Genomic DNA, 23,762 nt, shown 5'->3' on the forward strand with positions numbered 1-23,762 from the left:
TCATTCAGACTTTTACTGGCATAAAAGCAATAATGATTCACAATCAAAAGTAGATACCAAGGCCTGAAGTATAGTAAGAACAGTACATAAAACAATCAATTAAAATAGCAGCCAATGATACAAATCAAGAGCAGACACCCAGCAATTAAAATACAGTAGTATGCCTAGATTTAATTTTATAGAAATTCGAAAAACATGTAGTAATGTGGGGATTAACGTCTTCTAAAAAGTAGGTTGGAGTTTTCCTTTTAGTAAATACATTATGTTGGAGGTATTCAGCTAAAGATTGCCTATGTTGTGAGGCCAGGAGAGGACATTTTAAAATAATATGGGATAAATAATATGGGATATAGAATCAAGGACTCCTAATTTGCATGCATATAATCTATTTTGGAGAGGTATCTGTCTAAACCTACCAAAGAAAACTGTTGATGGGAAGGCATTTAAATGAGCCAGAGTAAAAGTCCGTCGATGGAATGGGGAATCTAAAGTAAAAAAAAAAGGGGGCATCTTCCCATGTCTTTGGCATATACCTAGATTGGATGCAGAGCAAACAGGGAGATGTGAGGGGAACACTTTTTGGTATTCGTGATCCATAAACCTTAGTTGGATTGTTCTTAAAATATATAATTCGTCACATAAAAAAGTGTGTCCACCTCAATACCAAGTTTTTCTAGTTTGTGGGTAAATGTAGAGAGCCAAGTGGTGCTGCACCTGTCTTTCATCAGATAATATAGTAAACTTCCTGAATCCGTTCTGAAATGGATTTTTAACCAGAACTTAAAAGCCATAATCCAGGCCCTGGTTTCTAGAAGGTGTAAACCTAGCTCTGCACAAATGGATGAGTAAGGGACACATTTGGGAGCACCTAAAATCTGACGGAAGAATGATGATTGCACATTCTCCCTGCAGGGACTAAAGGCTCCGATCCACAACGCTGCAGGAATGGACTGGTTACCTCCAAAAAATAAAACTTTTTAATTTGCACCAGAGAACATTTTACTAAACTTACAGATCTATTACGATGCGCTGGCCATCTAAGATTGTAGTTAAAGGTAATTCCCAAATACTTGAAAGCCTTCACTTGTTCAATTTCTTCTGTACCAATGCACCATTTAAATAGGTGCCAGCTCCTTGAAAAAACCAGGATTTTTGATTTTTTATAATTAATTACCAGTCGATTCAATCTGCAGTATTGGTGAAAGGCTTTCCAGTATTTTTGGTGACCAATTCTGGTACGTGAAAGAATAACGTGGTTGTCAGCATATAGCAGTAGGAAAGAAAAGGTCCCCTGTGCAAGCACCGGGGTGGTTTGCCATTGCCTTCCCCAGTCATCTACACTTTCCCCCCCAGCAAGCTGGGTACTCATTTTACCCATCTCGGAAGGATGGAAGGCTGAGTCAACCTCGAGCTGGCTAACTGAAAACCCAGCTTCCGCCAGGGATCGAACTCAGGTTGTGAGCAGAGCTTAGGACTACAGTACTGCAGCTTTAACACTCTGCGCCATGGGGCTCTTTATATAGCAGTAAGGGCACTGCTAACTGTTCTAAAAAGGGACGGTGGCCATTCACAGCGGACATATGTTGGTTCAAATCATTCAGAAACAGATTAAAGAGATAAAGGGCAAGAAAACAGCCCTGTTTTACTCCTTTAATAATTGAGAAGCTGGAAGAGAGTTGACCATCAGGGGATACTTTAATAACTCCTGAGGTAGCATCATGTAGTTTCTTGATCAAGAAAAGTAGGCATGGTTCCATCCCCAGGATTTTAAGTTTTTCCCATAGATGGAGATATGTATTTCGATATAATCTTCAACATTAATGCACCCTAATCCTAACTCTTGAAATCAAGCTGCAGTGACTCACATTTCGCTAGAACCTTCTAGTCCTGCCCTTGGAATGAGTGGGAAGAGAACCCACTACACTGATGGAAAATGACAAATTCTAAGATTAAATTCAAGCCCATTAATCAAGAACATGACTAATACACATACTGCAGCCATCAGGACAGCAAAGCTTGTCAAGCACCAGCACTGGACTTGGAAGAACCTGGTCTCTACCTCATATTTGGAGGTCTCAGTAAGATAAGCAGTGTTTCAGTTGCCCATAAGCACCATGGAAGTTGTAAGAACCTGACTTTTTGTTCTGAAGATGAGTATGATAATTGATGTAAAACAATTTGTATGCTAGGGGGTTCAATATAATTTATTAGCAACCAGGCTTGCTGGCAAGTCTCAAGTGTACCATGCTTTCTAACAATTGGATGTGGCTGGAAGGGAATGGAGGTATCTGAAAGTGGCACTTCTTGAAGCCTCTCTGAAAAGGATGTTTTTTGGCTGCAGAATCAAGAAATTAACACACTTAAATCAACACAACATAACACAGTGATGGGGACGGAACTGAGGCTCCAACTGGTCTTCACAACAGTAATGAGTGGACTGGTCTCTCTACATACAGACTAAAGCAATGATACTTCCCCAGCTCCTATTATCTTGCTTTTTAAGTATTTCCAAAAACAGATAATTTAGTCTAGCCTGGAAGTTCTTTGATATGTTCCATGGGTGGTGGTCTAGATTCTGAATGCTCTCTATAGCCAATAGAAAGTAACCTTAGAAAAAATACTGAGCCAGAAACCCTACCCCGCTCCTCTAAGACAACCTTCTGACGGCATTAGCATGAGAACAGGTAAACTTTGATTTAGATCCATCTGAAATTTCCCTTGACAGAAGGGAGAGGGTTGCTTTTTGCCAATTTCCCCCTTGTGTGGCAAACTTCACAGTTCTACCTCATGCTGCTCCTGGGAGTCCCCTAACCCCCAGAAACTGCACTGGGGAATGCTTTGGGCTGCAATGAAAGATCAAGCCAGGGAATTTCTGCTCTGCTCCTGGAAACCCCTTCTTTATGGAAATTTTTAGCAGGAACCAACCCATAATTTTGAGCAGGATCCAACTCTTTGGCACACTGGCTCTCCCCACCCCACTTTCTTTGCTGTGCTTTGGAACAGCAACAGAGTTGTGTTTGGTCTTACTAAGACCAATCACTAGCTCACAGCCAGGAAAAGGGAGTGACTAGTGGCACTCAAGCTAGCTCAGAAATAAGAACATTAAGAGAAGCCATGTTGGATCAGGGCAATAGCCCATCAAGTCCAACACTCTGTCACACAGTGGCCAAAAAACCAGGTGCCATCAGAAGGTCCACTAGCGGAGCAAGGACACTAGAAGCTTTCCCACTGTTGCCCCCCCCCCCCAGCAACAAGAATACAGAGCATCACTGCCCCAGACAGAGAGTTCCATCTGTACCCTGCGGCTAATAGCCACTGATGGACCTCTGCTCCATATGTTTATCCAATCCCCTCTTGAAGCCATCAATTCTTGTAGCCGCCACCAGGGGCGGCCCGATGCCCCATGGTGCCCTAAGCAGACTCAGCGCCCACAGTGCCCCCCCTCACCTCCCTCTCGCAGCTCCGCATCCCCCCTCCCTGCCGTGTCTCCTCCTCCCTAATTTCCCCATATTGATTTCAATGCTGAAACTGGCTCTAGCATCGCGTTCCGGCTATCTAAAGCCTCCCCCCCCGCCGACCACTCCATCGGTGGGTGAAACCGCGCTGTGGGGCCGCACTTGCAGTCAGTCAGGACAAGCGTCCTGAAAGAGTGGCCCCGCTGTCGCTGACTCCTCTCCCATCTAGGAAGTGGGGAGGGGAGGAGTTAGCAGCAGCGGAGCCACCCTTTTAGGAAGCTTGTCCTGACAGACTGCGAGTGTGGCCCCGTGGCATGGTTTTACCCGCCGATCGAGTGGTCAGTGGGGAGGGGGCTTTAGATAGTCAGAACGCGGCACTAGAACCAGTTCCAGCATTGAAGTAGACATGGGGGGGGCAAACTAGGTGTTTACCTAAGGGGGAGGGGGGAGGCTGAATTTGCTGCCCCCGCCCTAGGCAACCGCCTCATTTGCCTAGTGGGGGAGCCAGTCCTGGCCGCCACATGAGCTCCTGCAGCAGTGAATTCCATGTGTTAATCACTCTTTGGGTGAAGAAGTACTTCCTTTTATTTGTTCTAACCCAACTGTTCAGCAATTTCATTGAGTATCCATGAGTTCTTGTATGGTGAGAAAGAGAGAAAAGAAAGGAAGAAAAATAGGCAATGCACATGCACACACAGAGAAACATTATATAGTAACACGGTTCAGTGTCTAATGAGAGTTAAGCGAACATACCATCCTGAAACTGAAGTTCTGCTTGAGGTAAACAAGGAGAGCTCCGCAGTGGTATATTCATGCTTTCTCCAGGCTTTGGAGATGCAGGTTCTTGCTTGATTTGAATGGATGAATCAGGAACTGTGATGGCTCCCATGACCCCAGTAGTTTGAAATGCAGGAGGAACGCTTACTTGGATAGGGGCTGCCAAAGCTGCTGGAGATATCTGGCCTGAGAGGGGTGATGTACTTTCCAGAAGAGGAACAAGACCTGAATTAGCAGCTAGGCCCTGTGTTGGTGGAAGCTTGCAGTTTCTTTTTTCACTCAAGTTACTGGGATGAGCCTGCTGTTCGGAAGGCTCATATGTTTCTAGAAAAACAGAAACAACATACTTCAGCAAGATCCACAGATGCTGGAAGATAAGAACAGAGAGAACTGCGTTGAATGTCTCCTTGGAGAAGTTGTGTGCAGTGTTCCTGTCCCTCTGCGGCATGAAAGTGAGCCCCTGTGTCTCTGACAATGGGTTGTGCACGTGTGTTGTTTTAACGTGGCCCCATTTTGAGAGAAGCAAGAGGAAGCTAAGTTAAGGTCAAACAAGCCTGTTTCCCTTTCAGGGCGCTCAAAACCCTTGACACTTGACCTAAGCGGAGATGATCTTGTTTCTCAATGAAACAAAACACTCATAAGTGCAAACCATATTTCAAACTCTTGTCCCTTAAGAAGCTTTTCAAATGCTGTAACTGCACTTATTGGTGAAAATTGTCTTTTTCTATAGTTTCAATTTTTCAAGATTTTATTTTATCCTGTCTGCCAGAAAACTTGAGTAAACATCTTAAGTATGAGTAATAATCATTTTCCAGATTTAACAATGAGATATATTTGTATGACCAAATTGCAATTGCTAATTTTAAATCATCCATGATGACTCATGATTACATGATTATGAAACAGCTCTTTTTGCTGTTAAAACTGAATGTTGGGAATGCAAACTACTCCTCTGCAGCTATTTATATTTGGAACTGATTAAGGATACTTCTAATGTTAGGTTATTTATCTTTTAAACTGTAAAATATTCTTTGAGGTTAATCTATAGAACTGTGAAGAAGTTTCTCTTGGTGCTAGAATGTTGTTAATACTTTTGATGTTAAAGAAATTCTATGGCTTAAAAGGTGGGCTGGATTCCACCAGATGTTCCACTTAACCTTGCCCAACTCACCTCCTGATTACAGCCCCATCCCAAATGGATTTGGTCCTTGATTCCCAGCATAGCCTTACTGGTGGGCAAAAGGGCCTCCCCTCCTCCAATTTTCATGGGTGGGATTGCTTGGATCAAACCTGATACCTTTGGAACTGTGCAATAATTTATCTGTGAATGATGATTTATTTGCTCATGCAAATTAGTGTTTTCATTAGAAAGCATCTACTGCTCACCTGGTGGATTAATATGTATTCAAGACGGATGCACCATATAAATGGAAACCTCCTATTCCTACTTTTTTAAATTGTGGAAGATTTAAAACAAGTGATACAGCCCATAATTAGATTCTATGAAAAAAGGCCTTTGAACAGAGAATAAGTAATGAACTAAATAATAAATACTGTTGAATAAACTGGAACAAAGACTTGGAGATTATGAAATTAAAGTGAGCAGCTAGTCTGGAGACTTCCTGCTAGACTACATCAGTGAAAGGGGAGGTGATGTCTTAGTTAAAAAGGGAAATTGTAAGACTGAATAATAATAATCATTCTCTGAATTAGAATATTAAATAGAAATGCTGGATAATAGATGTAAAAAAACAGAACCAAAATTAGAACTGCTGGACATGCTGAAAGGAACAATTTTGGTCAGTTCGAAAGACCTTATGCCTACAATAGCAGTTTTTGATTTTGATAATATAATTGACTCTGCTAAGGCAATTAATGCACAAAATGTTAAAACATGTTGAGTATTTTAAAAAATCTTGATTTAAAAAATTGTTTATGAAAATCCAGAAATGAAAAGTGATGCAATATGATTCACTTTAAATTATCTTTCCCCATTTCCTTATGAAAAAGGAATAAGATTTACAGAAAGCATCCAATATACGCCTTGATGCTGCAATTGGTCAATTGTCCTATGAAAATGAATGCTTAATTTTATTTCAGTGAGTGATCCAATTTCATAGGTCAACATAGTAATTGGTTTTGATGCCGCACAGTAATTAAGTTGACGCAATTTTCTTAACGATGAAATGTAAATCCATCCAATTCTTCAGCTTCCAGCAACCTCCTGCTGACCCCTTAGAAAGCTGATGTCACAATGTGCCTTACAGACAAAATCCCATGTGGCCTGGGCTGGTGTAGAGGAGGAGAAAGAGGAGAAGGAAGAGGAAGAAGAAGAGTTGGATTTATACCCCACCCTTCACTCAAAGTGGTTTACAATCTTCTTTCCCTTCCCCTCCCCACAATAGACACCCTGTGAGGTAGGTGGGGCTGTGAGAGCTCTTTTGAGAACAGCTCTGCAAGAACTTGTGACTGATCCAAGATCACACCAGCAGCTGCATACGGAGGAGTGGGGAATCAAACCTGTTTCTCCCAGATTAGAGACCATGCTCCTAACCACTACACCAAACTGGCTCTTAGCTATGATAAGGAGGAAATTTGTATATTACATGGTTTTTTTATTCAAACAATTTTATTAGTAACATATGGTAATAAATTTCAATTTTTTACTTCATTAATAATTACATTAATTTCTTACTTCATTAATAATTACTTTTTTATCTATCCCATATATTACTTTCTACCCACCCCTCCCCCAGTTACTTGACCCCTGCCGGTGTTATATACGTAAAATCTTAATATTAAAGGTACCCTTAATTAATAAGAACCAAAATTAATATCCTCCTCCCTCTTGTACTTAGTCATTATCAAAAATTGTCCAATGTCCTTTTATTTTCCACTCTTTTTCTACGTATCTTCTGAACTTTTTCCACTCCATCTTAAATACTTCTATATCATAGTCTCTTAAGGTTCTTGTTAACTTGTCCATTTCACTCCATGTCATAACTTTTACAATCCAATCCCATTTCTTTGGTATTTTTTCTTGCTTCCACAACTGCGCATATAATGTCCTAGCAACTGAGAGCAAGTACCAGATTAAAGTTCTATCTGTTTTTCCATTTGTAATCCCAACAGAAAACATAAAGTCCCAATTCAAATTATCAAAAGCTTTCTCTGCGTCCGCAAAGAATAATGCAACTTCCCTCTCTGGATGTCTTTCATAGTATTCTACAATATTTACAACAGTTCTAATATTGTCTCTTATTTGCCTTTTAGGGAGAAAACCCACTTGGTCTTCCTTTATAAAGTTTATTAGATATTGTTTAAGCCATTCTGCTAAGATTCTTGTGTATATCTTATAATCATTGTTTAATAATGAGATTGGTCTATAGTTCTTTACATTAGTGACATCTCTATCTTCCTTTGGAATCAACAAAATTACTGCTTCCTTCCATGTATTTGGTATTTTCCCATTTATTCTTATCACATTCATTAATTTTTGAAGTTTCGGTATTAATTCTTCTTTAAACGTTTTAAAAAATTTTTGCCGTAAATCCATCTGGTCCAGGTGCCTTTCCAATTTTCATTGCATTAATCGCTATTTTTTCAATTGGATCATTCAAAACTTTTTCCATATAATCAGTTAAGGGTGCTATTTTAATCTTCTGCAAATACGCTTCCATCTTTTCCTTCTTTACTTTAACACCTTTAAATAGTTTATCATAACATTTAAAAATTCTCTCTTTATTCCTTCTTGATCTACTATCTCTCTTCCATCAGCCACAATTTTATTAATAATTTTACTTTCTCTCTTTTTCTTCAGTTGCCAGGCCAAATATTTTCCAGGTTTATTCGCTCCCTCGAAAGATTTGTTTTAATTTTTTCAAATTCCATTCCAATTCCTTATTTAACAGATGTCTCATTTGTGCTTGCAATATTGTAATCTCCCTTATAATTTTCTTTTTTCCTGGCCTTTTCCTTAATTCATCTCTTTTTTCTTAATTTCATTTTGAATGTCCAGCATCTGTTTATCTTTTGCTCTCTTATCTTTATTATTCAATGTTATTAGTAATCCTCTCATTACTGCCTTGTAGGCATCCCATACCATCTGAAATTCTATATCCTCTCTGTCATTTACTTGGAAGTATGCTTTGGTTTCATTTTCTAGAGATGTCACTATTTCTTTATTTTGTAGTAAATCTTCATCTTCTTGACTTTTTCGACAGTTTTGTAATCCACATTACTGGGTTATGATCAGCTCCTAATTTAGGTAATATCTCTATTTTCTTTGTTATAAGTCCCAAATCTTTAATACCCCACAACATGTCTTCTAGAGAAAGAGCTATGTCTAGCTGAAAAGAAGGTATAGTCCCGTACTTCAGGATTAAACTTCCTCCCTATATCTTCCAAACTCTCCTGTTTAACCAATTCAAAAAAAGACTTTGACAATTTCCCTTATCATTTTTTTCTTCCCAGATCTATCGTATTCTGAATTGTTCCGTTAAAGTCCCCCATCAATAAAATTTGCTCATAGGTCACTTCATAAAGATGTTGTGTAATATTTTTAAAGAAAATGTCTTTAGCACCATTTAGAGCATAGTCCCAACGTTTTTTTGGCATTCAAAGTAATTTCTACCACTATATACCTTCCATCTTTATCGTTAAATACCAATTTCGGGTCTAATTCTTGTTTAATATAAAAGACTACTCCTCTCTTCTTCTGTTCAGCCAATGTAAAAAATTCTAGTCCCAATTGTTTATTCCATAGAAATTTATAATCCTTTTATCTATTCTTGTAAACATACTATATTACAATTTTGGTTTTTTATCCAATGAAACGTTGCCTTTCTTTTTTGTGGTGAATTTAGTCCATTTACATTCCAAGATATCAATTTGTAATCCATCATGGTGCAAATTCTTTATTTTCTTCATAAAATCTACGCAGTTCCTGTGTATTTACGATTGTAATCCTTTTCCCTTGAAGTTCAAAGCTCAAACCTTCAGGTATTATCCATCTATACCTCATTCCATTGTCACGTAGTTTTTCTGTCAATAATATATGCCTTTCTGTCAGTTAGCACTTGTCTTGGCAGTTCTTTCATAATTCTTACTCTACTGCCTCCCACTGTCAATGACTTTTCAAAGTTTTTATTCATGATTTTCCCCACCATTTCTTTTGTCATAAATCTTATGACCACATCTCTTGGCAGGTTGTTCTTTTTTGCATAGAGTGAATTTACTCTATACATATAGTCATACATATTTCTATTCCCTTCAGGATCTTCCTCCAAAAATTCTGCAATTATTTTTATTATGTATTCTTTCAAGTCTGATTCTTCATCTTCAGGTACACCTCTCAGACGGATCTGAGTTTCCATCAGTTTGCAGTCATGAATTGTCACTTTTTCTTGTAATTTTAACAAGGTGGAGTCATGTGTTTTCACTCTCTCTTCCACTTCTTGTACTTTCTTTGTTATTACCACAGTGTCATTTCTGAGATTCTCTATTTCTTTTTTTAATTCTTTCTTTGAGTCCTCAATATCCTTTCTTATTTCTTTTTAGAGGCAGTTGTCATTTCTTTCACCCCCTTCATTATCCTAGCTTCCATTGCATCTAATTGGGCTTGCATTTTCTCTATTGAAGCAGACCTAGAATGAGTTTGTTTCGGGTCTGACATGTAAAAAAAAAATCAAAAATTTTGATCTCACCAGATTAAATTTGAACCATCAGGTTTGATAAAGTGAAGCTTGCCCTTTCCAATGCACCCAATTTCGCTGTCCTCTGAGCCTCCCAAGCTCAGATATTAATATTTAAAGTTTTTATTTCTCCCAAAATGGCAGTCACAACTTTTGCTTCACTTTAAAAAAAAATTCTTTTTTCCCTTTTACCAGTTCAAATCTTCTTATCTACTATCCAATAGTGCAATCCGAAGGAGAGTTACTCCAGTCTAAACCTATAGAAATGAATGGGCTTAGACTGGTGTAACTTTTCTTAGGATTACGCTGCTAGTCAAGGGGCAAATTTCTGCAAGGCTGAGCTAGCGCCAAGCTTCCCAAGTTTTACTATTCTAGGCACCTTAAATGGGCCAGGAAGCAGACTGTCAAACCGCATTCTGCTGCCTACTGAATTTGGTAAATGGGGGTTTGCTCTTCCTGCCTCTGCATCCACTCAGTTGTATTAACAAAGAGTTGTACAGTCAGGGGGACCACACTCTTTCCTCACAGATCTTGTTCATTGAATGTTATGGCATTTAAAACATTCAGCATCTCTCTGGGCAAAATTCAACCCACCTTTTTTTGCTCTACTTCATTTAACATTTGGGAGAGGCTTATTATAAGAGATCTCAGAATTTCACCATGAAGGGAAAGAACTGTGAACATCTAAGCCTTACATCATATGAATATCAAGTTTTAGTAGAGCAACACCACTGGTCCTAGTACCTTGAAGCCCCTGAAGGATCTCAATTCTCTGGCTCCTCAAAGTGCCCATTTCCTCAGATATCTAAGGAGATAAAAAAAAAAATTCCAAACAGATTCTTCAAAAGACATCACCATGAAACCACCAAAGCTAGAACTAACAGCTCTCAGATGTGGTCACCTGTTGTTTCAGTACAAGGAGTCGCTGAACTTCAATATAAGCTGCCTGCAAAGCAGCTCGAGCCTGCATGAGACTTCCATCCACACACTGCAATGACTTGCTCAGTTCTTCTTCCCTCAGAGAAATAGACAACAACTGGTCTACCTGAGAACGTTCTGCAAGAGAAAAGTAAGTTACAAGATTTGACTTGGCACATTGTGGTTTTTTAGGACATTTGGAAAAACATCACTGCACTTGGCATAAGGCAGTTTTCCAAAGCCTGATTCATTAGTGCAGAATGATCCATGGTTGTCTGGTGGAAGTGGAAACCGCACTTCTCACAAATGGCCCATGGCAATGGAAGGTTAGCTTCTGAAACTTACTGAGCATGCCAAGGTTATCAGATAATGGATGACCATGTACAGATTACACAGTTATCTGATGACTTTTGAGTTAGGTACAGTCCTCATCTGTATGTGGTCATCCTTTATTTGATTAGCATGGTATTTATTATTTATTTACAAAATTTATATCCTAGATTTTTGCCCTTACAAAGGCAGCCAAGGAGGCTAAAAATTTAAAACATACTTGATAAAATTACATTACAAAACCATTAAAATCAACTCCCCTCTCAAACAAGAGTTAAACTGTTAAAATACATACAAAACAGTTAAAATGCATATGTAACATTTTTGAAAAATGGTTAGGAAGGCAGGATCTCTTAGGGATGCCAAATGACAGAAAAAGTCTTCACCTGCTGGCAGGAGACAGCAACAGAAGGGAACAAATTAATCTCCCTGGGGAGAGAGTTTCAGAACTTCAGTGCCATAACAGGAAGACCCTCTCCCAGTTTACCTCACATCTAATCTCAGAGGGTAAGGCACCTGAAGCAGGGCCTTCAAATATGACCATAATAATCAGGTGGGCTCATAAGGGATTAGGCATCCTTCAGGTATTTTGGTTTCAAACCATGTAGGGCTTTGAAGGACAAGACCAACACCTTGAATAGTGCCTGGAAACAAACTGTAAGCCAGTGTAGGTGGACAGGAGTGATATGCTCCACTCCAATCAACATCTTGGCTGCAGTGTTTGTACCAACCAAAGTTTCCAAACACTTTTCAGCTCCAGGTAGAGCACACTGCAGTAAACTAATCTAGGTATAACTAGGACATGCACCACAGTGGCCAGATCTTTCCTGCCAAGGAAAGGCCACAGCTGGCTAACCAGTTGAAGCTGGAAAAAGGCACTCTTGGTCACAGCTGCCACCTGCTTATCCAGCTGTAGGCCTTGGTCCAAGAGCATCTCCAGACTATGGCTCTGTTTCTTCAAGGGGAGGGCAACCCCATGAAGAATGGGTGTGACTCCATAAATGCTGAGTCAAACCCTCCACTCACCAGGAATACTTCCACTTGTTGAGATTAAGCTTCAGTTTATGAGTTTAGACCCCCTTCAAAACTACCTCCAGGCACAGGCTCAGGCTCAGGGTTTACTCAGCAAATAATGGAAGTTAGCCTCCATTGCCATTCAGGAAAAACCTGTGGTATAATTGGTCTGCCATACTAAGATTTTGCCATGAAGAATCTAGAATATCCAAAAGTGGAAGACACAGAATCTCTATAGGAGACCTCCTCCATAAATAACTACATACAACATCTATATCTTGGGCAGGTCCTGTTTGTTGTATTTCTAATAATTTATGCCTATGGTTTTTGATATAGGCAGCTTGAGTTCCATCAAGGGAGAAATGGGAAGGGCATAAACACAATACAGCTTCACTTCTCACTATCACCTACCTTTTTTGCCTTTAATCTTCCTTCGCTTATTCTTTGTTTCTAGACTTGGCATTTCAGGAGATGACCCCTCCTGCAAATTAAAATACAAGTATTCCTTATTAGCTAAAGTGAGATAATTATGGTTTTGGACAATACCTGCAAATTTAGCAGCTATCCCTGTCTTTGAACATAGATTTGGCCAAGTGAAAGATCTTGAGTAGATGACACGTTTTCAAAGTGGCATACTAAGACCACAGTAAGAATCACACCAGTTATATCTCAAATACTCAAGGAAAATATACGCCAGTGGGTTATATTTACTTTGACCTAAGGGCAGATGGAGAAATAAACAATACTGATCAGTTATAAACTTTGCACACAGGGATGCAGAAGAAAGGTATGATGGACCAGAGTAACTAAAAAGAATGTGTCAAAGCAGGCAATAACACCACACTATTTATTTAAAATATTTATCTGCTGCCTTTCTACCAGATCAAGTTCCACAACACAGCAAACGTTAAAAAATAAATAATTTAAACAATACAGTTATAATTATAAAATTATTCAATTAAAAACACATAAAGAACACCAGAATGAGGACCAACAACCATTACTGAGGGTATGCCAGAGAAAGCAAAAGTATTCACCTGCTGGCGAAAGACACTGATAGTGGCAGACAGATGAAACTTCCTAGGAAGGGAGTTGCAGAGTTTTGGTGCCAGGATGGGGACTGTTCTTTCTTGGGTTGCCAGTCATCTAGCTTCAGGTAATGGGGGTAACCGAAGCAAGGTTGGTCCCAGGCAGTAAAGGTCCATACAGGCACCTGGAAGCAAACTGGACTTTTTGGGACATCACCACAAGATTGGAGTGGTTAAGAATTGGGATGAATTCAACCCAAGGACTAATTTAGTTTTTATTTATTGGCAGTCCTGAGATTTTAAACTGCTGTCTTTTATGTGTTGTATAACTGTTTTTTCATTTATATTGTAAGCTGCCTTGAGTGCTACAAGGTAGAAAGGCAGCTAGTAAATGTTTTAAATGAATAAAATGTCCACATTTTCTTCCTAGATTGGCCATCCCTTCAACAGCCTTCTGGCCCGAGGAAATTTTATTCCCAGAGTCATGGACTTGTGGAATAACAATCAAGCAGGTTGATGGGCTGCAACAAGAAAGGGTGAAATTGCTCCTTTTCTTCTCTTCCATCTGCAGAGCAGAAACAATGATTACATCCCCCTTTCCCCGGCCCATAAGGCTATTACTCCATACAGACCCTCCCAATGCTGGGAACAAGCTTTCTCAGGATTAAAAAAGGACTACTGAAAGGAGGGGACAGTGGGGATGATCCATGACTGTCAACAGAAGGTGCCAATGGATTGCTGGATCCAACCAACAATGCCTAACAATATTCAAACAACTTACTGCAGTTGCTCTTCTTTTTTTGCCAATTCCCTGGCTGTCATTCTGTTCATTGCCAGATGTATAGCTGCTATCAGTGGCTGCATCGACAGTGATGGATGTAGCAAGGGCTGAAGCTAAACAATATCTTTCCCCTGGACTTTCTAGCAAAGTTTGGCTTTCAAGTAGCTGTGCTCTGTATTCTGGGATTCTCTGGATTTCTTTTGTAGTAATTGCAGCCAGGCTGGTAACATCAGGGGGCATCTGCAGGCTGAACCTCCTTCCATTAGCAGTGGAGTCAGTTCTGAATGGTGATGAAGGGAGAGAAGAGGCCTCTTGTTTCACATTTGGCTGCTTCTGGAACTCAGAAGTTGTGTCTTCAGTGCCAGTTACTGAAGTGATTTGCCTTTGCTCGCTGTCTTTGCTTGGGCTATGATTGTTGAAGAAACTATAAGCAGAAGCTGTCTTCTCTATCACCACACTACTTTCTGAGAGGCTACGTTTTCTAATGGACCCAGGAGAGCCAAAAGAGATCCCTTCCCAGTGGAATCCTTCAAGAGTAGTCAGATCAGGCTCCTCACTCAGCCCAAGACTCTCTTGTTCATTCTGGATGAGAGGAACCATCTCAATGCCAAACCTTCAACAGACAAAAAATGTAACATTTAACAGTGAAACCATATCCTGATCAACACACAGTAGTAATAATTTAAATTTACATAAATTATGAAATAGTGGTACTATGCCATCTATCCCCAAATCTGAAACTTCACAAATGTATGGTAGAAATAGCAAATAGGGTTCTTTTTCATGAAAGAACATACTAGCAATGCTTTTATTTAATTAACCAGCATGTTTTAATGCTGCATATAGGACAAGAGCAGATCAGAAGACTATCTGAAGAGCATCTCTTACCAAGGATGGCAACATCAAATTTACAGTACTTAAACCCACCAATAGCTTTGTACTATTCATGCCTTCTCTTTAACATTCAGGAACCTAGTGAAGCAAGTCTAACTAGAACATAAGAACATAAGAGAAGCCATGTTGGATCAGGCCAATGGCCCATCCAGTCCAACAGTGACCCTCCAGTCACATAGTGGCCAAATTTATATATATATAAAAAATCCTTTATATATAAAAAAAAAACCCTTTGGGTGAAGAAGTACTTCCTTTTATCCATTTTAACCTGACTGCTCAGCAATTTCATCGAATGCCCACGAGTTCTTGTATTGTGAGAAAGGGAGAAAAGTACTTTATTTCTCCATCCCATGCATTATCTTGTAAACCTCTATCATGTCACCCCGCAGGTGACATTTCTCCAAGCTAAAGAGCCCCAAGCGTTTCAACCTTTCTTCATAGGGAAAGTGTTCCAACCCTTTAATCATTCTAGTTGCCCTTTTCTGCACTTTCTCCAGTGCTATAATATCCTTTTTGAGGTGCGGCGACCAGAACTGCACACAGTACTCCAAATGAGACTGCACTATCGATTTATACAGGGGTATTATGATACTGGCTGATTTGTTTTCAATTCCCTTCCTAATAATTCCCAGCATGGAGTTGGCCTTTTTTATTGCAATGGCACACTGTCTTGACATTTTCAGTGAGTTATCTACCACGACCCCAAGATCTCTCTCTTGGTCAGTCTCTCCCAGTTCACACCCCATCAACTTGTATTTGTAGCTGGGATTTTTGGCCCCAATGTGCATTACTTTGCACTTGGCCACTAGGCTTATAGCATTCCATCTGTGCTCTATTTTTTCTTGTTCCCCAAAAGCCAAGATTCTTTCTTGGACCCAAGTCCTGGTGGCAGTTAGCCGGGTGAAGCTGCAACAGCAATATGAGTATTTTAGGCCACTTTGCACATAGATGTTGATTAAATAAGAAATATGAAACAGACTTCTTGGTCTAAATTCCTCAACCCCTCCTGCATAATACTGTTCTACAGTTAGTGGGCCCTGATCTACAGTTAGTGGGCTGGCTCCAGTGAGCTGTCAGTGCAAGGGGCATGACTTTTTCCTACATTCCCTGTTGAGGCTATAGCATAAAGCAACCATTTTATTCCCAGTTACATTACATTTATACTGCCACCAACCAGGTCATCTATCTTTGAGCCAGATTGCTCAAGCTGGATTTTTTTTTCTATTATGACTAGAAAAAAAAGGAAGTGTTCAATCCATTTTAATGGCTTTACTTTACAAGTAAGACCTTGTCTTTAAACAAAGCAACACACCAAACACATAGTACAATAAAATACGATTTTAAAAAATTGACTGTATTAAACTCATTTTATTTCTCATAGACTAGCTACAGTGTATCTTTCTACATGATCAGCCATACCCTTCTCCTTCCATCCAACATTTTCAACTGTTCATTCAACTGTTTTTAAATGTTACATTTCAATTCCTGTTGGTCTGCCTGTCTGTAGAATATATGTGCTCCAATCATTGTTCCTCCTGCGCCTTTATCTGCTTTTATTTACGCTTTTGTACCTTACCATGAAAATCTATGAGGTCTTATACAATAAATTATTTTTTCAGAGGTCAGATGGAAGCAAGGAAGCAGTCAGGCGCCCTCTCCATTATGCCATAATCCCATTCAAGAATTATTTGTTCTTGCAGTTTGCTAGTTTTTATGAGTTAATTTATAAAATCTTTTTTGCATGGACTGCTTGTACAGCATATATTGAAAAGCAATATATAAACAATGGCAACAGTAGATATACAATTATATTTAAGGCCGATGGACTACAAACCTTGGTAAACCTTTGCCAAGTTCTTGTTTCTTCTTTGTCACTTGCTGAATGACCTGCTCCCAGTTTACATTTCTACGTGAGACACTAATAATCTGCCTTAAGGTAGGCTTGAGGCCCGATTCCTTCTCTGTCTCACTTTTTCGATGTCCACTAACATTCCGAATTCGCCTTGCACTGTTGAGGTTGGGCTCTGGTAGATGTGTGCCTGTTTTGCTCTTCAAACTAGCACGCCATGTCAAGTCTCTTTGGAGGGATGCTGGAAAGCCAAGTTTACTCAATTCAGGGAGAAGAGGACCAGAAGGCTGTCCTCCTGCACCTTTCTGCAGCTCATGATTTAAGTGAGCTTCATAATCTTCGTCTTCAGGATGATCATTTGATTTTGTAACGTCTTCCTCACCGTCCTCTTCGTGCATTGCTTTCAAGTCAATATCTAAGTTGTGCTGTGAGTGTGATAGAAATTCTATGGACTGCATGTGAAATTCTGAGTTTTTGTCAATATGCCCCGATTCTCCTAGATTGTTACCATTTTTTCTTGCAATACGGTCAGTTTCTGCAATACAGTCATTTTCTGCAGGTTCGTGGGATAAACAAGTATTTGAGGGGGCACTTTTGGTTCCTGCTATGTCTGTGTAATTCTCTTCCTCTATCCTATCTATCTGGGACTCACGAAAGGAATGCACAGGTCCCTCAGTTCTCCATTCTTCATTTCCATCACTATGAGTTCTTATGTAAGTGTTCAAAGGAGGAGTCTGCAAAGAATGGCTACACTGCAGCTCTTGTTCCGCTTTCCATAATACTTCACTTAGACTTTCATTGATGTCCAACACATTTCTGATGCCTTTGGAATTATTATATTCATTGCTTAGGTTAGATCCATCAGAGGAAGAACTGTTAGCTTCCAAATCTACGGTGTTCAGTTGACTCTGACACTCTCCAGAGGATAACAAAAGCTGGACATGTTTCAAGATATTCTTTGGGCTTCTCTTTTGAGAAGATGGCTTTAAATCTGGAATAGCAAGAAGTGGAGACTTTAGAGATGGCATCCTATGACCCTTGCTTTTGGCTTGGTCTGATTTTTTCCCACTGGTACATTCTGTTGGCTCTCTGGATGGCACAAGTTTGTTGGATGCTGCTTTTGAATTGGAGGAGAATGAAAAACTTTCTTCCCATTTTTTAAACTTTGGGTCACTGGTTTTTGGATCTGTCCATTTTGGAGTTGAGGATGATGACAGCTTAGCAGAATCTGCTTTCTCTGGTATTTTAGTCCCATTCTTATCAGACAGCGGTGACAGTTCTACAGTTTTCTGGGAGGGATATGGAGCCCAACGACTTGTCTTTTCTCGAGAAGGGCTGCTACTGCACTTTCCATTTACTTTGGAGGTTTTGCTATCTGGTTGAACAGAAATGCCAAAGTTCAGTAACCCATCTGGAGGAAGTTGATCACTAGTGAAATCCAATAAGCAATTGCTGTCATTTTCATTCATGTGGCCTGTATAAGGTACCACAGACTCATTATCCTGCCACGGCCATGTATACATTTCTCTACTGTATTTATCCCGAACATTCTTGCTTTTAAACCAGGGGACATCCAAACTGTCTATTTGGGAGATATTATTTGCAGCTCTATTTCTTCCTGAATTCCAGCCACCTCTACTTTGCTGACTGAGTTTCCAGTTACCTCCAGAGTTTTTGGATTGCCAATTAGAAAAGTTATTTTTCCCTTCAGAATTCCAGTTGGAATTTCTTCCTCTGCCACCATGATGCCAACCTGATGGACCACCTCCAGAATTCTGATGCCAACTGCCTCCAGTATTCCCATAGTTATGATATCGATTTGAAGGCACTCCAGAATTATTTTGATGCCATCCAGGCCTTCCTCTCTGGCTGCCGAGATGCCTGTTTGTGTTATTTGGGTTCCTTGTAGAATGTGCAAATTTGCCTTGTCTAGAATTTAAGAATCCATCATTTTCCCATTTCCAGTCTCTCTGAGGTGGCCCATGATAGTACCATGATGATGAATCATAGGCTTCTCTGTCTTGATAAGTTCTATCATCTTGCCGTCTTTGTGACCTTCTGTCTTCAGTTTCTGTTTCATGGTTCACACGGCAGGCTTCACTTGTCCTATAAAGACACAAACTTTTTTTAAAAATTGTGACTACCCCCATTCACCTAGTAACTATTCACTTTTTCAAAAAGTAAAAAGATTAAACCTTGTCCCAGATCTCTCTGAATGATACGAAGTGGCATTTTGCTACTCATTTGCTAATGACAAGCAGTAATTCTTTGCCTGGGTAGTAGAAACCCAACCAAGTGTTGCTGAATAAAGTCCTAGGCAAGCAGTCTGGACAAGCTTTTCAGCAAACATCTCCATTTAGTTTCAGCTTGCCTTTCATTTGTAACTCTGAAGCACTTATTAACCTCAAGAGAAAAAAAGATAACCCAAACTAAACTTCAATAAGAAAAAGCACCACCAAGCTGTTTTGTCAAAAACAGTAAAGATACATTCTCTTTTGCTTTTTCTGTGGCTTGGGTGCTAACCCTTTTTTCTGCTTTTGGAAGACCCTTCTGATCAACCAGATGATTTTCTATCAGCATACCCCTTACACCTCCCATGCTATTCCTAGAGATCGAAGGACCACCCCCTTCCAGAATGTGAGTCTGCGGGAGATACAACAGGCCAGGCTGAAAAAATCCCCTTCATCTATCACAGTTCTGCTCACACTAGACAAAATCTGTTTCCACATGACTGTTTGAAATGTGGACTGTAGATCTACCTTTGCATTTTTTCAAAACATACATTTAAGAATGACTGGTATCTTTTTGAGCATCTGGCTCCTTGAACTGTGAAGTTTTCACTGCTAGATGGTTATTTAGAGCAAGGGTCCCCAACTCCTGGACCAGTACCAGTCAATGGCCTGTTAGCAACCAGGCCGTGAGTTGTATAATTATTTCATTATATATTACAATGTAATAATAGAAATAAAGTGCACAACTGCATCATCCTGAAACCACTGCCCCCCACAAGTCCGTGGAAAAACTATCTTCCACTAAACCAGTCCCTGGTGCCAAAAAGGTTGGGGATCACTGACTTAAGGGTATAGCCATCCATGAGGTCACTAGCTGATATGACAAAATACATTTCTGGTGATGAGACTGTTTTCTGGAGAACTGTGTGCCCCGAGAATATAGCAGTTACCCGTCTAATATCTATATAGCATGATCCAGAAGGGTATATTTATACCATCAGTGCCCTTCCATAAATTCAGCTTCCTGTCCACAAACCCACCACCTAACAACCTATACTGGTCTTCCTACAGTAACTGATCTGTCACACATTATCAATTCACCTTTTCTTTTGGCATGGCCAAATTTTTCCTAAAACCAAGAAATTCTTGGATAAGTAGAAGAAATATACCCAAGCTGACATCTTAATGGCCAAGGCTGAAGAATTCTCCATGTTCTTCCATGTAATTGAGGCACTCATAATTTTAGGTTAAGATTTGAGGGTAGGCAAAATGTATATATCTGAGCCCATTTGCCTTTTGTAACCAACCCTCCCCCACCAACCCCCCCCCCCCCCAGTACCTACAGTGTTAGTTCTTTGGCTCAATTTATTAGTTTGTTTTAGATTGTCTAGGTCAGATAACAGTTTTCTTGTACTGCCACCACAGAGTACTACAACAGAGACAAGGAAGAATGAGAGCAGAGACTTGGAAGAATTAGAGTTAATGGAAGATGATTTTCTTGAATATGCAGATATGAAATATTACATACAGGAGACATGGGAGACAATGCATACTTTCAATTAACATGCATCATATTTACAACACACTGCTTTCTTGATCATTTTTCTGCAACTCTTATGGTTTAGCAGTACCCACAAGTGCCTATTTATGAGTGTCAAGAAACTAACAGAGTAGCTTTATGTACTCTCAAAACAGTAGAATTGATCTGACTGCTAGCCTAGAATATTCAATGTCAAAATGCAGCAAGGGCAATTTTCCCTTTCTCCCTGTAGGCTACTGGAGACATAAGGACAGGAACATTTCACACTATGGCATCCCTCTTCACAACTTCTGATCATGGGTATGTTTATGGTTTCAAGTTCCATATCCTTTTTTAACTCTGACTACTCTCAAAGTCTCTAGAAGCTCCATAAATGGGCGTCAGATCACTGAATTTATGGATCGTTGCAAGTTCCAAGGAGAAAAGTTAATTATAAGGTTTGTGCCTAAGTGACTGGGGATTCCTTATCAGCTATTGACATTACTAGATCAGAGGAAAGGAAGATATATGGTTGCCACTAATAATTCCAGGATAACACCCTTTCTTGTCTACCAAGGATGCTAGAAAATTTTAGACACCTCTTAGAAAATCCCTTTACTAGAATACATACAAATATATTTTCTGGTTAAAGGAAGAATCACATCTATTAGAACACTGACCAGAATGGGCAATATACATTAGAGAACTGGTGAACTTGGATCCAAAGATCAAAAGGAACTTCTGCTTATGTGGAGGGGAAGGACAAAAGGCTCCACTAATTCTCCCTCCATCTCTAGCCCCTGTTCTTCCAGACATTGGCTCCCAAAAGGACCTTTCAAAGTCCCATTTAGAGTACGGGGGATTTTAAGTAGGAGGAACCAGCAGAACCTCCACACAAACAGGCACCCTTCTGTTCACAGAGAAAGATCTTTGCATACACTTCAGAGGAAACAACAGCTGCATAAAGTAACCAAAGTTGACTCATGTTTTTTAAATTGTATAACATGATACAAGTAATGCACACTTCACAATAATTTCAAAGACAGGCTGTAACTTAATATGCAAAAGATCTAATGTAATAGAACCACATATAGGGCAGAGTTTCAAGATCTAAGTGCACTGGACTGAAAATGAATTTAAGTGAGCTGAAGTATATTTCCAGGCTCAATTTAAAGTTCATTTTCAGAATGATACAGCAAAAACTTATAAGCAGCCTACTTTTGCAGGACTAACATCCCTTTAAGAAGAACATAAGAGAAGCCATGTTGGATCAGGCCAATGGCCCATCCAGTCCAACACTTTCTAGTTGCCCTTTTCTGGACTTTTTCCAGTGCTATAATATCTTTTTTGAGGTGTGGTGACCAAAATTGTACACAGTAGTTTTACAATTATATAATTTCTATAAAATATGTACATATATGTACATATGTACCTGCATAATTCTGAAACACTGTGCACTCCCTTTATACTAGACACAGTCTCATTTTGCCTGGGAATAGGCAGGGTGCCAACATTACAGGCACAGATACTGCGACCTTTCTGAAAGGTCTAATCAGGCTATTCACAGTATGAGCCAGGAACACAGGACTTCTTAAAAGGATTTCAATACACTTATTTAGCCATGTGCACAAGAAAAGATCAGCTTTCAGCTACAGGATCAAATCAATCTGCTGTTATATTGTTTGCATCAGGGTTAACTTTCATAGTTCTCGGCCCTGAAAAGTGTTATTCAGCTACATACCAAATATCAAAAGCTGTATACTAAAAATAGTAACTTATCCAGCACTTATGACTCTTCCAACTGTAAGCAATGGCAGACTATGCCAAGTGCCCTGAACAGCCAACGTTCTCCTACATTCACAGAGCCATACAAAGAACCCCCACACTTCTGAACTAATGAAACACAGATACACTCACCGGTTCTGCTCATTTCTTTGCTTGATTAACTGGATGAGTTCCTTGTCAAAGTATTCTTCATCAGCCTCTTCCTTTCCTTCGTCTCCATCGTGAGCTTCAACATTGTCTTTGTGCAGCTGGCTGGAGATGTGCTTAGCATATGACGACAAGCCCACCACTGTCACCCGACACACCTGGCACTCATGGTTGCTGTCCCTGGGGAAAGATGGAGAACGTGGACTTTCAATTCTTCCCACAGGCATGGCAACCAATGCTGCTCTGAGTCAGTTTCCTCTGAATGGGCAAGAAGCAGGCCAGTCACTCACAAGGTCTAGTAGCCCATACTAATTTTGTCTTTTAGCTTCATAAAATGTTTATCACTTTGTCTTTAGCAGAGTAGTTGATTTTGATGACTTCTTGGTAAGGTTTTAGATTTTTTTCCAACAATCAAGAGGTAAGAAACTTAGAGGGATAATCAGTGTCAGCTGGAATTCTTCTTGGATTGTTGTACTCAAAATCTTGTCAGAGGAAACAGAGGTGGTGGTGGCAGAGTGGAGGGCTTGCAGAGCTAGCAGAAGCCGCCCTGAAGCACCTCCATGGTGCCAGCTGCACTGAGAAAACCCAGTGACAGAGTCTAGATTTAATCTCCATCTCAGCTTTCCCCCTCCAATGAAAGTCAGCAGAAGGGAGGGGAGAAAACACCCCTGTAACCAATCCTAATGAAGGGAAATTTGAACTGGGACAGCTGGCACAGTGGCCTGGAATTCAAAGACTCCCATGGCATAGCAAATGAAAGGAGGGAGTCTCCAGTTTACTGTACTTTATTTGGTTCAGAAGACACATGTGAAGTTCACTCTCCACTTTGCAAGCGATCATCCCTAAGGACACAAAATTATTTCAGTTGGAAGAAGCCAACAACTGTGTCAGACAAGTGGCCATACTCTGATTTCAGCAAAGACTGACAGGCTTGTAATCCTTGCATTGTCTGAGCAACCAACATGCAAAAATAAGGATACTCTGTTTAGGGGGGAAAAGGGTGAACAGCAGTTAATGTATTATATGACACATGTTCTACAATACAGCGATATCCAGCAGAGAAATTTCACTAACTGCTTCAGAGTATAAGGTTAAATGTCTTCTTTTTAATTATAATTTTTTATTGAAACAAGACACAAGGTTAAATTTCTGACACAAGCATAGTGATTCTCCACATGAGAAGTCGGGGAGGAGAGAGAGTAAGTTTGTGTCAGGCTCTGTTCATTTATGATGCTAATCAATACTGTTACTAATCATACGCAATGCTTCTAGAAAAGCCTACTAACATAGAAACGGGGGGAACAAGGAGGGAGGGGGGAAGAGTAGAAAACAGCTTCCCAA

The 23,762-nt window shown here is 39.9% G+C and overlaps 1 protein-coding gene across 3 annotated transcripts in view; it reads right to left on the reverse strand.

Moving 5' to 3' along the window:
• Positions 1-23,762, reverse strand: part of ZNF106 (zinc finger protein 106) — a 62,666-nt gene that overhangs the window by 13,452 nt on the left and 25,452 nt on the right. For 2 of the 3 annotated variants that reach the window (XM_060262930.1, XM_060262929.1), the window contains exons 4-10: positions 22,407-22,601; positions 16,725-18,845; positions 13,997-14,609; positions 12,599-12,668; positions 10,827-10,981; positions 10,670-10,730; positions 4,205-4,556 (exon numbers count right to left, since the gene is read on the reverse strand). In XM_060262930.1, coding sequence (XP_060118913.1) covers positions 4,205-4,556; positions 10,670-10,730; positions 10,827-10,981; positions 12,599-12,668; positions 13,997-14,609; positions 16,725-18,845; positions 22,407-22,601 — 3,567 coding nt within the window. The remainder of the gene's footprint in view (positions 1-4,204; positions 4,557-10,669; positions 10,731-10,826; positions 10,982-12,598; positions 12,669-13,996; positions 14,610-16,724; positions 18,846-22,406; positions 22,602-23,762) is intronic. The other variant, XM_060262928.1, reaches the window with a different exon arrangement.

The sequence above is a fragment of the Heteronotia binoei genome, chromosome 21 (assembly GCF_032191835.1).
Source record: "Heteronotia binoei isolate CCM8104 ecotype False Entrance Well chromosome 21, APGP_CSIRO_Hbin_v1, whole genome shotgun sequence".
In the NCBI taxonomy this organism is placed as follows: Eukaryota; Metazoa; Chordata; class Lepidosauria; order Squamata; family Gekkonidae; genus Heteronotia; species Heteronotia binoei.